This window comes from Lagenorhynchus albirostris, chromosome 1 (genome assembly GCF_949774975.1).
Source record: "Lagenorhynchus albirostris chromosome 1, mLagAlb1.1, whole genome shotgun sequence".
Classification (NCBI taxonomy): domain Eukaryota; kingdom Metazoa; phylum Chordata; class Mammalia; order Artiodactyla; family Delphinidae; genus Lagenorhynchus; species Lagenorhynchus albirostris.
This window is the reverse complement of record NC_083095.1, coordinates 160,516,427-160,533,171: the sequence shown is the minus strand read 5'-3', so window position 1 is coordinate 160,533,171 and position 16,745 is coordinate 160,516,427. Positions and strand designations below refer to the sequence as shown.

Genomic DNA, 16,745 nt, shown 5'->3' with positions numbered 1-16,745 from the left:
TGGTCCTCCTGAGTCCTGAGTCTCAGGGATGGGCACGCCCTCCAAACCTGCTTGCCACCTCCTCGTCTTCTCTTGGTCTTACATACACCAGGTTTGTCTCTCTCTCTCTCTCTGACCTCTCTCCGACCCATCCCCTCCTGTGCACGGCCCCTGACACTGCCTTAGTTCAGAGGCTCATCTGTCCCCGGGGACCCCTTTACCTCCCTGCTGCTTCCGTAATACTCTTTCTAAAGCAAAATCATGCCCCTTTCGTCCTCACACTCTTTCGAAGGCCGACCGCCACCTTCCAGATAAAATGCACATTCAGTAACTTGATACACGCACCCAAGAGTGGTATTCAAATTATTAAACAACCTGCACAGTTTTTCCTGAATGTCACTGGGCACCAACCTAACAAAACAAACTCTGGCCACAGGGCTGGGGTAGGGTCCTCAAAGACCCCTGCTGGGCCAGACATTAACTCTGTAGTTGCTGAATTGCAGGGAAGTCCAAGGGTCCTTCCCAGGGAGGTGGTAGGGTTGCCAGAGGCGTCTCAGGGACTTGGGTCAGTAGCTATTTTCCAACCAATACAGAGGGATACACTATTTTAACAGCCAGTGAAGACTTACTGGGTGGACCTGTTGAGTAGCAGCTCTGCACACAGCCCCTTGTGACCCGGCCCCTCGCCAAGTGCCCCCCTCTCACCACTGCTCCAAACGCCCCCCCACTTCGGGCCTCCCTAGCCAGGAATGCTCTTCTCACTCGAGTGTCATCCGAGGGCAGCCTTCCCTAGTCCCCGAGCATCTCCTTGTTCTCCCACAGGGATCATAGAAGGCTCGGGGCATAATCACTGGTGGTTTCTTCTTCCCTCTCCCTTCGCCCCCAGTTGCAGGGTCTTTGCCTTATTTGTTGCTGTCTCCACCATCCTAGTAAGAGAACCAGCACACAGTGGAGGATGGATAGAAATCTGTGCCATTGAGCAAACGTGAACCTTGGGTTGGGCAGGGGGAAGCTGTAGTCCATGACTGGGGACAGAGCTACGCAGCAACACTGACTCAGTGGCACATTGCGTACAGCAAACGACGACACACAGCACACAGAATGGTCTCCACACTGTGTTATTGTACATCCTTCCTGGTAAGCTTTGAGCATTAACTACATACACACACACACACACACACACACACACACACACACATATTTACAAATTTTATTCATGCCTACTAAACTATATGTGCATTAAAAAAAAGTAACATTTTGAACAATAGGAAACACACATTAATGCAGTTTACAGGGTAAAATAATGATATACATAGAAGTTCTAAACTTTTCCTTTCACATCTCAATGGGCCAGCTTGTGTATCCCACACTGGAGACCACTACTAAGGTACTGTGTGCCTCTCCCACAGCTACTGACCCAAGTCCCTCAGATGCCCCGGGCAACCCTGGCAACTCCATGGTGGGGTGGAAACCCTTGGACTTCCTTGCAGTTCAGAAACTAGAGAGTAAATGTCTGGCCCAGCAGGGCCCAGCAGGGGGCCTTGAGGACCCTACCCCAGCACTGTGACTGGAGTTTGTTTTGTTAGGTTGGTGCTCAGTGATATTCAGGAAAAACTGTGTAAGTTGTTTAACCATTTGAATACCACTCTTGGCTGTGTGTATCAAGGTGAAGTACGCAAAGGTCCGCATAGCAACCTTATCCTGGAGGCCCAACCTACACAAAATTCTAGGTTTCCACCAAAGCTCAGGTCAGATGCCAGAAGCAGATTATTAGTAAACCTGGAAGCTACCTAGACACCGTATAGTCTAACCTCTATTTAAAAAAATAGAAAGGAAAAACCCCCTACAGCATCCTCTGTCGATGGCAAACAAAGAAGATCTAGAAGACCAAGGGACAGTGGTACTCAAATGGCATATTTTTTTTCCCCAGGGAATGTTTAGCAACGACAAGAGACATTTTTAGTTGTCTCAAGTGGAGGTGTGTTACTGTCATCTAGTAGGTAGAGGCCAGGGATGTGGCCAACCATCTTATAAGGTGCAGGACAGTCCCACACAGCAAAGAATTATCTGGACCCCCCAAAATTGAGAGTGTGCGGTTAGAAAACTTTGGTTTAGAAGAAGGTCTAGAAGATCTGACTTGGTCCTGCCCAATTCTGCTATTTATGAGCTATGTGACCTTGAGCAAATCGCTTAACTTCTACAAGCCTATTGTCACCTCTGCAAAGGATACGGATTCAGTCAACAGATATTCCTCAAGAAATGGGGTTATGGCTGTGAACAATATCCAATCTAAGCCCAGAAAATAGTGAGAATAAGGAAATGAGTGTAAAAACTCCTCAATAATTTTTAATGCACTCAGCAGACCCAAGGCAGAAGCTCTGATGTGATCACACAACGTAATATACAGGTGACAGTGTTCGCTCAGTTCAACAGCACTAAGTTTCTAGTTATTGTCTTTCACCTATTCCAAGATATACAGGGATTTCTTTTTCATATTTTAACATCTTTGAATTAAAATGACTGGGCCTTACAGTTGCCATCAGCCAGGTGGAAGTCACACCATAGTTGTCACTAACTATATGCTTGCAAACTTGGTCGGTATTCCTGGGGGACTAAAGCTCTTTAGCGAGGGCTTCCCTGGTGGCGCAGTGGTTGAGAGTCCGCCTGCCGATGCGGGGGACACGAGTTCATGCCCCGGTCCGGGGAGATCCCGCGTGCCGCGGAGCGGCTGGGCCCGTGAGCCATGGCCACTGAGCCTGCGCGTCCGGAGCCTGTGCTCCGCAACGGGAGAGGCCACAACAGTGAGAGGCCCACGTACCGCAAAAAAAAAAAAAAAAAAAAAAAAGCTCTTTAGCGATTCAGTCAGGGAACCATTGAAAGATGGCTTAAGGAAGCAATGTGGGTCCCCATGTTGTCTGAAAGCTTTCCGCGGGCACCTCATGGCAGGACAAGAATGCACCAGAACTGATCTAGACGCTTGCAGATTGTTTAAACTTCCAGTTCTGGTTACACCCTTTGGAGATACACAGGCAAACCAAATTCTGCTCAGCTAAGTCAGCGGTTCTCAACCCAGGCGGCACATTTTTTTTAAAAGTAGCAAGTGTTTTTAAAATGCTGATTCCTGGGCTCCAACCCAAATCAATTAAATAAGTATCTCCAGAGGTAGACCCAAGCATCTGTATTTTTCAAAGCCCCACCCCAGAAATTCTGATTTAATGCCCACTCAGAAAAGCCTTTCCTGACCGCCCCCAAGGAACCGTCGCTTCCTTCTCCTCTCCTGATGCAGTGAATCCCAGCTCTGGCAGTACATCAGAGGCAGCCGAAGACCACTGAAAATGCTCCTTGCCCTGGCTGCACCCCAGACCCTTCACTCAGAATTTCTGGGCTAGTGTCAGGCATCGGTAATTGCTAAAGTTCTCCAGCTGGATCCAGTGCACAGCCAAGGGCAGGAACCGCCGCCCTAACTCCTACTGCACGTGAAGGGCAAATGCCTGTCTCCTCGAAGAGGCTCAAGCCACCTTGGCTTGAAGCCGCATCTATTTGCAACGCATTTACATAACCCGTGACTTACTTTCCGCCTCTGGGTATACAGTCGTCACTCGGTCTCCCTGGGGATTGGTTCCAGGGCCCCCCGAGGATACCAAAATCCTAGGATGCTCAAATTCCTTAATGTGGCTTCCGAATCTGCGGGTTCCATAGCCGCAGATTCAACCAACCGCAGATCGTAAACATACTACTACACATTCAGCGGTTGGTTGAAGCCACGGATGCGAAACCGCAGATACGGAGGGCCGACGGTATTTAAAAGCAAACCAGCCTTAGCCCTCACCTTTACTTCCTGGGCTTGGGCGTCTCTTCATCCCATTACAACACCTTACACATCATAGGTGCTCCGTACTCGACAAAGAATGAGTAGAGGGACAAGCACATGGAAGGATATATATGTATTTTGTCTGATGATGTGAATGCCACAACTAATGTACTGGTTTCAAAGATAAAGTAGAAATAAGGAGATTCTGCAATATGAAAATCATTACAAAATAATGGAGGTCAAATAGAGGTCTTCAGTCCACCCCCGCAAGCTAGAAGGAGACACAAAAATACAAGGGGGAAAATGTTCAGCTCTAAAGTAAGGCCACAGTCCACAGCTACCCATTTTTGATTTCTTAGTACATTGTACAGAGTCGGGGGAAAGAGAATTCAGCAAAGTTCCGACAGCTTCATTACACAGACATAGCTTTAAAAAGTAACGAGTTTTTTACAGTCCTTATAGAAGCTGCTGCTGTAGGGTCTAAATAAAGGAAGCTGAGTCTTCAGAATTTGGTCATCAACAAAGGAATACCATCTGTCACTTTCAAAGACCATTTCTGCGCTGTGGCCCAAGGCAAGGTTTTTTGTTTGCTTGTTTTTTCCTGTGTCCTAGACCTCCACCGTTAATTCAATAATCCGAATACAGCCTTTGTTTTAATACAAAGTTCAGAGAGCTCTGTGCCTTCCTTAAGAATAGCTTGAGGCATGACCGAGATAGATTTCCTGTAAAGCTACATCGGACGAGTGCACGCATGCGCGCCAGGTGCGTTCCTGGTCCCCGGCTCCGCCACGTGCTCCAGGACTCGGGTGTCCTCCGCCGGCGGTTTAGGCAGGTCCAACATGGTGGACGAGTCCTTCCTGGGATTCCCAGTCACCAACATCCAATGGTTCTTTGGCTTTTCAACTCTGTGTGAATCCAGATATGTGTGTGCAGCGACCTCTGCTTCCTTTCCAAAATAGGTACTGGGGCAAGAAAGAATTAACACTGGTTGGAAATGGAATTACAACCTTCAGTAAGCTGTTAAGTTCATCTCAAAGCACGTAATTCAACAGACTGCCACATAAAGCTCTTGGAGGGGGGGGGGGGTCTCTAAAACACTATGTGTTTGCCAACAAGACTCAGCCTACTTGGGCAAGGACCAGGTATATAGGATCCCATTATAGCTAAAGTCCTCTGTGGGGAAGGACCTGTATAATAGAAGGGGCTCTAATAGGAGTTTTCACACCATCAAAGTTCTATGTGGCGATATTTCGTCATCAAAGGACATTTTCTGTGCGTGGCCATCCTCTTTAAATTGAACTTCTTTGCCTATATTCACAACCCCTGCCCTCTGGCATGGCATTTTCTTGTATCCTGCTATACAATACCTTAAGAAAAGATGCCGGTGGGCCACCAGTCCCCGATTCGTGTGGCAGTGATTGATAAGAATTTTTGCATTTGCCTTTAAAGATAAAGAGAGTATGTTATTTGAATTATGAATTAAGGCCTCCCGTTTCCTAAAAGCAAAAATTTGGAAATATAGTATATATTCATTTATTTATATATATATATATATATATATATAGAGAGAGAGAGAGAGAGAGAGAGAGAGAGAGAGAGAGAGAATAATCTAGAAGCCAAACCATAATAGATTAATAAATACATGATTATAGATACACATATGATGAAACATTATACAACCATTTAAAGTCATATTGGAGAAGATCTTTGACAACTTGAAATATGGTCAGTGGTGTTAAGTGGAAAAAATAAGAATATTCCTGATGTCCTATTTTTTTAAAATTAAAACTAAATTAAAAAAACATATACGTGGAAAAAGAAATGATAACAGTGGCTTTCTCTAGAAGATGGAACTACTGGTAACCATATTATTTTTTGTACTTTTCTGACTTTCCATAAGCGAACACATATTGTTTATAATCAGAAAATAAAAGACATATTATTTCAAAATCCTGACTCAGGTAAGCTAAAAGCAGTGTGAGATGGGGAAGAGCAGCCCCTGACATCCGGGAACTGGCCTGGCAGCCAGCGCTCTGCCTTAGTGTTCTCCTGTGAAATATAATCAACTTCACACAGTGCCCACATCAGACAAGGCCACGCTGTGACCACGATGGGTCAAGACAAAAAGAAGACCACTTGGTGATCATGTGTGAACACAGCAAAAACACGAGCATTGTCCAAGCCACAAAATACCAAATGTCCTCCTCTCCTAGAGAATAGGAGTGATCACTGCTTCCTTACTCATGACAGCTTTGGTCGTGCTCTGGCCTGCCCTCTATAGATAAGATGTACTGAGACAGCCCTGCTTCCTGACAGATTCCAATCCAGGGCAAAGCCCCACTTCCTGAGACCCTCACTAAAATCTTCCAACCACAGCCCCAATTCTATAACTTGTCCTTTCTTTCTAATTATTTTATTTTATTTTTAAAACTTTTTATTTTATATTGGAGTGTAGTTGATTAACAACGTTGTGTTAGTTTCAGGTGTACAACAAACGTATTCAGGTATACATATACGTGTATCTCTTCTTTTTCAAATTCTTTTCCCATTTAGGTTGTTACATAATATTGAGCAGAGTTCCCTGTGCTACACAGTAGGTCCTTGTTAGTTATCCATTTAAAAGATAGCAGAGTGTGCGTGTCAATCCCAAACTCCCTAACTATCCCTTCCTCCCACCCTTCCCCCTGGTAACCGTAAATTCGTTCTCTAAGTCTGTGAGTCTGTTTCTGTTTTGTAAATAAGTTCATTTGTATCATTTCTTTTCAGATTCCGCATATAAGCAATATCGTATTTCTTCCTCTGTCTGACTTACTTCACTCAGTATGACAGTCTCTAGGCCCATCCATGTTCCTGCAAATGGCATTAAATCATTCTTTTCTATGGCTGAGTACTATTCCATTGTATTATATGTACCACATCCTCTTTATCCGCTCCTCTGTCCATGGACATTTAGGTTGCTTTCATGTCTTGGCTATTGTAAACTGCTGCTATGAACACTGGGGTGCATGTATCCTTTCGGACCATGTATACCAGCCTCTTACTGAGACGCCCCACGGTTTTCCATGGTGCGCGTTCTCCATCACTGCAACAAGGAATGAAGCCGACTCGTTCAACCCCAGGTGCTCCTGATGGTCTCTGAGTGGAGGGTATTGACATGTGGACAGCAGCTGGACAGGTATGAAATGTCCCATTCCGCAGATGTGTCTGAATGTGGCTCAGAGACCTGCCTCGGGCTGTGGACTGAGTTAGCAACAGAGAAATGAGCTCCTGGTGCCTGAACTCCTCAACCTCTCTAACCTAATGACAGCAACAATAGAACAACCACCGTTAAATTAACAACAACGAATGCTTGGGAGTGCTGTCTGGACCAGGCACTTTTCTAATAAGCACTGTAAATGTACTAACCGCTTCATCCTCACAAAACCTCGTAAGTTAGGCATCATCATCTATCCCCATTTTACAGACAATGAAGCTGAGATACTGACAGTTTAAATCATGGGAATGAGAGGCAATTCCAAGGGGAGCAAAGCTTGAAAAGACCAGTGGAAGAGAGGAAATCTGTCAAGCATGCGTCATTGTGGACCACGTGTATATTCTCTGTGCTGGGAGAAAGACCCTTGCAAACCTGGGTCCGCCTACAGAGCTCGGGAGAGAAGCCTACTGCGTCAGGTGGATTCAGAGTGCCTGGTAACTGGGGGGCCCTTCCTGGATGGCCAGCTCTTTAAGTCCTTCCTGGCTGTAAATCCAGTCACTCTCCCAATAACCTCCAACGACTCCTTAGTCTCCATCTGCTGGATGTCTCACAAGCAAGGAGCATGGCCTCTGGTCCTCGAAACAGCTCTGTGCCCACCAGACCTGCCTTCCCATCCAGAACTGTGCTCCTGTCCGCAGGGCCCAGGCTCCTGAGAAAACGTCCAGCAACGTGCTCACCTGTGCGTCGGCCCCACCCTGTCCTTCACTTCCCCCAGATTACCCAGCCTCTTTAGAAATGAGGACTTAACAGAGGCCTGAAAGAAAGCAGTGTCATCATCCTTACAATCTCGGGGCAGTGGTTCTCAGCCTGATCTCAGGGGCAGAGCCCGGGCCTCGGTATCTTTATGAAGCTCTGTAGACGATTCTGGGCACCACCGGAGTCGAGAGACACCAAGGCGGGATGCTGCCACAGGGCAAAATGGTGCCTCCCACACTTGAGTTAGGGATGAAAAAGAGGGACTTCCTGGCGGTCCAGTGTTAAGACTCTGCTCTTCCCCTGCAGGGGGCACAGGTTCAATCCCTGGTCAGGGAGCTAAGATCCTGCATGCTGCACGGTGCAGCAAAAAAACGTGGTTTTTTTAAATTTTTTAATAAAAACAAATAAATAAATATTTTTTTTAAAAAAGGAAGAAATGACAAAGAGAGAGTGAAAATGTGTGAGGCGTATAAGGCATCGGAGCCCTGACAAGCCTCCACTTCACACACAGGAGCAAATCGCACCCACTTCACAGCATCCACGCACACGTCTGCCTTCCCCAGGCTGCGCTCACCAGGACGGGGAAGCCTTCGTATTCCAGGCGTAGCTGGGGGTCAGGGAAGGCCGCCTGCCAGCAGTTCAGGTAGGAGTCCTCATCCGTCAGGTACACCTCCTGGAGCCAAGACCTCTTAGACGACTTCATGAGGGTCCTGTGGTCACTTGATAAATATAACTGATAACGACAGCAAGCAGATGGACGACCTCACAACTACCCGAGAGGCTGGACGGCCAGCGTGTTCAAAAGCAGTTTTCAAAAACCCTGTTCTTACGGATTGTACAAGAACATTCAACTTTCCTCTCCCTCAGAAAGGCCATCGCAGAGGCTGAGACCACCCGCCCTCACATCACCGGCAACTGCTTTCCCTTCCTTGGAATACCAAACCCAGCCTCCCTCTCCATCTCGTGCACTCCTCCTCTTTTTTTTTTTAACATCTTTATTGGAGTATAATTGCTTTACAATGGTGTGTTAGTTTCTGCTGTATAACAAAGTGAATCAGCTATATGTATACATATATCCCCATATCTCCTCCCTCTTGCATCTCCCTCCCTCCCACCCTCCCTACCCCACCCCTCTAGGTGGTCACAAAACACTGAGCTGATCTCCCTGTGCTATGCGGCTGCTTCCCACTAGCTATCTATTTTACGTTTGGTGGTGTATATGTCCATGCCACTCTCTCACTTCGTCCCAGCTTCCCCTTCCCCCTCCCCATGTCCTCAAGTCCATTCTCTATGTTTTCGTCTTTATTCCTGTCCTGCCCCTACATTCTTCAGAACCTTTTTTTTTTTTAGATTCCATAAATATGTGTTAGCATACGGTATTTGTTTTTCTCTTTCTGACTTACTTCACTCTGTATGACAGACTCTAGGTCCATCCACCTCACTACAAATAACTCAATTTCGTTCCTTTTTATGGCTGAGTAATATTCCATTATATATATGTGCCACATCTTCTTTATCCATTCATCTGTCGATGGACACTTAGGTTGCTTCCATGTCTTGGCTATTGTAAATAGAGCTGCAATGAACATTGTGGTACATGACTCTTTTTGAAATATGGTTTTCTCAGGGTTTATGCCCAGTAGTGGGATTGCTGGGTCGTATGGTAGTCCTATTTTTAGTTTTTTAAGGAACCTCCATACTGTTCTCCATAGTGGCTATACCAATTTACATTCCCACCAACAGTGCAGGAGGGTTCCCTTTTCTCCACACCCTCTCCAGCATTTATTGTTTGTAGACTTTTTGATGATGGCCATTCTGACCAGTGTGAGGTGATACCTCATTGTAGTTTTGATTTGCATTTCTCTAATGATTAGTGATGTTGAGCGTCTTTTCATGTGTTTGTTGGCAATCTGTATATCTTCTTTGGAGAAATGTCTATTTAGGTCTTCTGCCCATTTTTGGATTGGGTTGTTTGTTTTTTTGATATTGAGCTGTACAGGCTGCTTGTATATTTTGGAGATTAATCCTTTGTCTGTTGCTTCGTTTGCAAATATTTTCTCCCATTCTGACTCCTCCTCTTTTTCAGGACATCAGGCCTGGAGCAATATTTTATTCATTATAAATAATGTTGCATGAAACTTACTGCATGAAGTGAAGTGCTCTTAAAACCAATACCAGCACAGCTGATATTCATACGTGAGCCTCCAAGGGGGCCTCAGCCCCTCTGGAATTGACGTCCACACTTGGAACTTATGTCAGCTCTCTGGTTGCCTATAACTTCGCCAAGGAGCACCCCATCTTGCTGAAAGGTCCATAATGTTAGTTCCTCGTTAGCCGTTTACTGATTCGCCTTCGCCCTGCACCTGGAGGTCGTTTCTGCATATCTTGATCGGTTTTCATTAAACACCTTCTCTATACAAAGCTATGTCATGAAGCGCTCTGGGGAAGGCAGACATGAGGTACTGCCCTCAAGAAGCTTTCCAACTAACAGGAGGGATGACTAAGCATAGAAATTGGAAACATCTGTAAGGTATGGTGTCCAGCAGGGATGCAAAGAGCTACAGGAAGGGAGAGATGGGAACACATGCTCTCCCAGGGGCTCAGGAAAGACTCCGAGGAGGAGGTGATGTGGTATCAGGGAGCCCGAGAGGATGAGCGTGGACAGGCAGGGTAGGGACATATTACAGAGGGCTTCAAATGCCACAGTGAACAGCAGCACTTCATGCAGAGGGCAATGGGGGCACCGCTACTGACTTTTCAATGGAGGTGCAAGGTGTGCAAAGCTGAGCTTTTAAAGGATTGACCTGACAGCACGCTGCCAGTACGAGATGACGTCAGGATAGACTAAAGGGACGAAGCTATGGGGGCGTGGACTGAGGTACCGGCACTGGGAGCGCAAAGACGGGCCGAACTGCACTGTGAAGGAAGAGCCATGGGACCTGACAATAGCCGGAGCTGGATGTGGGTGGGAAGGGAAGATGGGTGCAAGATACACTGAGGCTTTGGCCCGGCTGATGGCGCGGATGACAATGCCATTCAGACCAAATGGAAAATAATGTCTATCTCAACCACAAACGTTGCCTCATTCATACAAAGAAAAACAATAAGAAAATCAGGAACAAAAATCAGGCCTCTACAAGGCCACCATCAACAGGATTTTCATAAATACCCTGAAAGAGCTTGCTAATTCAAAGACAAGAAACAGAAATAAGAGGTATAAGAATTTGAGAAGAGATAAAATTGTCATAATTTGAAGATGAGCTGACCGTCTACCTAGAAGTCCTAAGAGAATCAACCTGAATTCATAAGAGTCAGTGATTTCATCCAAGGTGAGTATAAAAATCAATGTCTATCTTCGATTTTTGCTGCACCTGTCAAAAGGACCTACCTTCAATAGCTTCCAAAATAGAAGATACCAAGGAATAACCTTGCCGAGATCAGTGTCAGGTCCATGTGAAGGAAAGCACAAAACTTTACTGAGAGATAGAAAAGAATAATTGAAGAAACAGAGAGACATCTCTGAAGGACAAATATTGTAAAGTTACTAAAAATGTGCGCTTACTTAATTTTAAAATGCCAATCAAAATACCAAGTGATTCCCCCCCCCACAGGGGCAGAGGCACTTAAAAAAATTATGACTACATTTGACTGAAAGATTAATTCCTAACATAATTCAGACAAAGAAGTGTAATGATAAAGAACTAGTCCTACAAGTCATCAGAGTGACCTGGAATAAAAATAAACAACTCCAGTTCAAAGGATCCAAATAGAAAGGCACGTATAATAATTTAATGCATGCAGCATGTGGCAGTGAAGAAAGGAATAATTATTCAAGAAATAACACAGATATGACTGACTAGTCATTTGGGGGAAATTTAGATGTTCACCTCAAGGCCTCTATCAAAATAAATCCCAAGTGGATGAAAGAATAAACTTAAGCAACAGTTCAAGTTTAGACATCTAAAAATTAATACAAGTTATTCTTTTTATCATATCTTTGGAGCAGACTTCAAAGGCTCTGAGCAATGGAAGGAATTACAGAGAAAAGCACTGATAGATTTTACTTAAAAATAGATGAGAACAACTACAATTTAAAAGCCAAGTTAACAAATGAGAGGAAATACTAGCAACAAACGTGGCAAACTTTTATAATCTGTGGAAGAGCAGATATTTAAGCCCAAGTCAACAAACAGGCAAAGAACAGATGATTTGGGGGAAAGAGAAGGAGAGCAGAGATGGAAGGGAGGGGTGGGAAAAGAAGGTAAATAAAAAGAAAGAGAGAAAAAGAAAAGAAAAAAAATAATATCTAAAGGTTGTAATGCTTGTAATTTTCCCTATATTTTAAGATTTTCCCTTTATAAAATAAGCTAAGATGTTAGTAGGGCTACTCTCTGGATGAGAGAGTGATGATTGACTTCCTCTTTCAACAACTGGGTATTTCCTCTAAGTTTCACGTTTAAAATCAGGCTGCAGCTTACCGTCCATGGCGTGTCAGAATTTATCTGCCAGCATTGATTTCTTGGTAGTATGAAAATAATAAGATGCTGCTGGTGATGACGATGCCACGTCATACAATAACGGAATCTTTGATTCAGTGAAAAATGTTATATATGATACCCAGCTCTCCCCCTTAGTAGCCAAGTGACTTGGAGCGAAGTCACTTAACTGGCTGTGCCTCGGTTTCCCCATCAGTAAAACGGGGGTAAAACAGTGCCTACTTTAAAGACTTGTTGGGGGGAATACATGAGTTAACATATGTGAAGCTCTTAAACACGTAGTAAGTAACTAATCTCCATTTTATAGAAAGACTCAAAAAGGTTAAATAACTTACCCAAAGTCCCAGCCCTTAGGTATGCATCTCAGCTGGAATTCAAATCCGTAAGTATCTGGTTCTATTACACTGCCTGATTCCCAAGGTAGAGGTAAAGATCAAAGACTTGTGCTCCCCGATTTATGCAAATGTGTTAGCATTTGTGACATTAAACAGCTGTCAGAATATTACATAATCTAATCATTTAACTTACAAGTGGAGGTGGTATCAATTTTTGCTTTTTACCAGCTGCATTGCAAAGAGGTTTTTTTTTTCCCCCTTACTCTTTAGCTTTTAAGGATGTATTTTTGTAATTCGTGAGGTTACAAGGAAAGAATTGGCCCCAGACTGCCTTGGAAAAGCTGCAGGCTGACACCATAATGAGGCCAGAGATGGAGCCCATGCCCGTAGAGTTCTCTGTCCACTTCAGTAAGTAGCCATTAGCCCACATGGGAACAAAAATGACTGGTCCAAAGTAGACGTGCAGTATTACGACTTACCATTCTGTCTGCAAATCCTCCTGCTATCCCGAGGCGAAAGTTCTGCCCGTATCTAAGGAACTGACCAATGACCTCTCCAGCTGCACTGTCAGTGGAGAATTAATATAATGTAAATTCTCCGTATTAGGATCATTCTCCAGCTCTATTTTTTGTGTATGCACTTTGGTTTATAATTTTCTTAGTAATGTCTATTCATGTACCATAACTGAAATAAGTCACTTACCAAAAGGTCTTTTCTTTTGGCCTCCAAGTCTTGCTAGCACCTTACTCACTGTCTTCCAACACACTCGGAACACACAGTGTTCCCACTTTGTGAGCCTAGGGTGGACTGAGAAAGTCATACTGTCCTACGCTAATGAATTGGTCCAAGTCCACTGACATCTTTTTTTAATTGAAGTACAATTGATATATAATGTTATATTTAGTTTTAAGTGTATACATCATGATTTGATATTTATACACGTTAGGAGATGATCACAAGAAATCTACTTACCATCTGTTGCCATTTAAAATTATTATGATATTACTGACTATATTCCCTATTCTATATATGACATCCCCATACACTGACAACTTTAGAGAGAAGCAAGGTAACAAATTTGTAGACATTTAATACACTCTTCCCTCTTAATCTTCCAGGAAACAGAAACTGTGATCAATTTTTAGCTGTTTTAACATAAATTACGTGTAGTCAAAAACTCTAAAGACTTAAAGGACTAGTTATATCCCTGTCATATAAACTTGCTATCATAGTTTAGTAACAAACTGAAAGCAATGACTTTTAATTGTAATTACGTATCTATTCTCTAAGGATTTAAATGCTCAATTCCAAAATTTCAAGTACATTTTTAGTGGACAATTAATTTTAAAACAGCAAATCCCCATGGACTGCTACCTTGCATTTAACTATATATTTCTGATGTAGAAATAACAGAGTAGCATTAAAAACAATGAAAGCACTCAAATGAGCTCAAAGCCTCATGAAATGTTATTAGGAAAACCCACTTGGCTTCTGGGCAGAGTCTGAATTTAATTCCCTGGATGCAATACTTTTGAATTAAGCATTTTGAATTGAATTCAAATTATCCATTATCCTGATGTGAACTGAAATCAAATTACCCATTATCCTGATGTTTAAGGTAACAGGATTGTCAAGGCCCCTTGACAATCATTCTCAAGATATGAAAGCAATATGAGAATCACAGAGAATATTCACATAACCTTTGCCTCCAATCAGCACTGCTCTAATCCCAGGGCATCCTTACGCTGCAAGTGAAAAACAGATATTTCTGATGAAAATGAGCCTAAAATTAAGGTATCTTTACCACAAAACAGTGAAAGTGTTTCTGCCAACCGGGATCTTGGTTTGAGCTGCGCTCAGGCCGCAGGGCACCTCTAATGCGTCCCTCAGATGGGCTTTAATTTCATCTGGAGTCATACACAAGCTCAGGTCCCCGCCCAGAAACAGATCAGCTTCTGTCTCAGGGTGGTCAGGATTCACGAGCATCACTTTGTCGCCATAGCGAATGTATCCGTCTTCAGATATCGAAAGCTGCATCTACAATTTAAATAGGAGTTTTTCAGATAAACCACGCGATTCCTTCACAGCCAGCGCCGAGGCCACTGCAGATGTACCCTATTTTAAGAAGGGATTGACTTGAATTTCCTGAAATCTTTCTCCTTCCTTTTCCTGCCACCAGTCTGCTCCCAAGGTACCAGATCAACGCCCCTGATAATCCCAAAGGAAGTAAAATAAAGCTGATGAAAAATTTCATGGGTTGATTCCATTATCAATGTATTCAACATTCCTAGAAACCTTCTTGAGCACCAACTAAAGGGCATTTTACGCGTGCATGTATCAATCTACTCATTTCTTAATTTGGAAAATGCAGGTGAACAAAATTAACAGCAAACGTTTCATGTTTCTAAGATCTTAGGGAATTTTAAACGTTGTGCTTATCTAAAGGGAAGAATTGGTATTTTCCAAACGACAACTCACTTATGGAATTTCTGCTTGCTTAACATATTCTCACGTTTAATTTGACAGACTTTTGAAAACAACGCTTGAATTTAAAATTACCGGTCTCAGAAGATTCTCTTTCAGTCTTCTGTTTCTCTGTATGAGAAGTTGTCCCTTGTCCTTCTTTGCTAAGAAGTCTTTCATGAGCTCCTGGTTAAAGAGAAAAATGAATGAAACCCAAAGGGTCAGCAATAGTCCTGAATAATAGAGATACTGAGAGCTTTTAGGTCCAAAGCACGACAAGTTGTGAAAGCAAACTTTGAGAACGTAAAAAGAAATGCGAGCATGATGGGAATGGGGGACTTTTTTTAGCATTACTTTATTTTTTATTTCATTGTGGAATGTTTAGAAAAATGAGAAAGACACAAAAAAAGAAACATCACCTATAATTACTCCAACCAGTGACAATGATGAGTAACATTCGGAGGTCATATATCCCCTCCTACTGAGGTCTCTGCGAGTTGTATGATGATGGACACCGAAAGTGTCTCCCCACCCAACTAGTTCCATAAAAGGATGGCCCAGGGTCTTGTTAAGACCGCCATAGGACAATTCAGGGCAATGAGTATGAGGTCAGTAAAAGGGATGCTACGGGGACACTCAGGAGGGGATGTGGGACAAGGTGGGGGATGGGGGCAGTATTTCTGCTTACAGTCTACCTGCTCACCTGGACCGCAGCTTCGGAGACTGTAAGTCTCTGCGGAACACAGGGAATTTCGTGGGGCTCTAGACTAAGGGAGAGACACAGGCAGGAGCCTTGAGAGTTTGGGAGGCCAAGAGACGCGCGTAAAGAGTAGAAGGGCGTGAGACCTGCGGGTCAGCCAGTGAGATTCTTAGGGCGTTCAGAGGGAGTTGGGATTTTAGGGACATTGGGTGTGTGCTGGGTGCGAAAGGAGGCTTGGGATGCTCTAAGTAGGGGCCCGAACTTAGGCCAGGCGGGTGAGTCCCCAGGCAGTAGGCGGGCCGTGCCCGGCCACTGCCTCCGTACCTCCTCCAGGTAGACGTCCTCGTTCCAGTTGCCCATCCGGACTCCTGGACCGTACAGGTTCTGAGCCATCGTCCCCTGCTCTCCCACAAACAAGCTTCCGGGTCACAGCGCCTGTGTTGGCCTCCCCGTCGCCATGACGACCCGGCCCCCTGCGATTGGCCAAGGTCCGGGACCCTGCTAGCCAATAAATGACGACACACGAGTTGCGCTGGGCTCTGGTGCGGCCCCATCCCAGGGGCTGTCACCGCCCCACCTCCGCCCCCCGACCCTGCGCCTCACTTCCCCTCTTAGGTTTTTCTCGAGTTTAATTGCAAAGCAGGCAAGAGAAAAAACTCGAGCCTACAGACCTCACTGTCCTAAATGCCCGCTAGAGAGAAATTTTTAACTTTTTTTATCTTTTTAGAATCTAAACGAAAATTGCTTTTAAGTAGAGTATCCCTTGCTTTGGGGGGCAGCAAAGAGGAGCTTTGAAATGGAAGCAGAGCTTGCTTGCAGCCTACTTTTATTATCAGCAAGCAGCCATTTCATCCTAATCATAATACAAGCTCAATGTAGACATCTGGAAACCAAAATAATATAGAAAGAAGGTGGAAGAGAAAATTACTCAAAATTTTCACTGCCTCCAAAGTAAGAAATATGTCATGCCAGTCTATTTGTGTTTATATGCTTCTGAGGCGGTTCTTATTTC

General features: G+C 44.2%; 1 protein-coding gene across 1 annotated transcript; it reads right to left on the bottom strand.

The window, feature by feature from the left end:
• Positions 1–4,520: 4,520 nt before the first annotated feature.
• Positions 4,521–16,176, bottom strand: CFAP161 (cilia and flagella associated protein 161). The gene is made up of 7 exons (XM_060120691.1): positions 16,058–16,176; positions 15,130–15,219; positions 14,375–14,607; positions 13,050–13,134; positions 8,314–8,472; positions 5,158–5,231; positions 4,521–4,752 (listed from the first exon to the last, which is right to left on the bottom strand). The coding sequence occupies exons 1-7, from the start codon at positions 16,124–16,126 to the stop codon at positions 4,521–4,523; spliced, it is 942 nt and encodes a 313-aa protein (XP_059976674.1). The 5' UTR covers positions 16,127–16,176.
• Between the last annotated feature and the right edge of the window lie 569 nt (positions 16,177–16,745).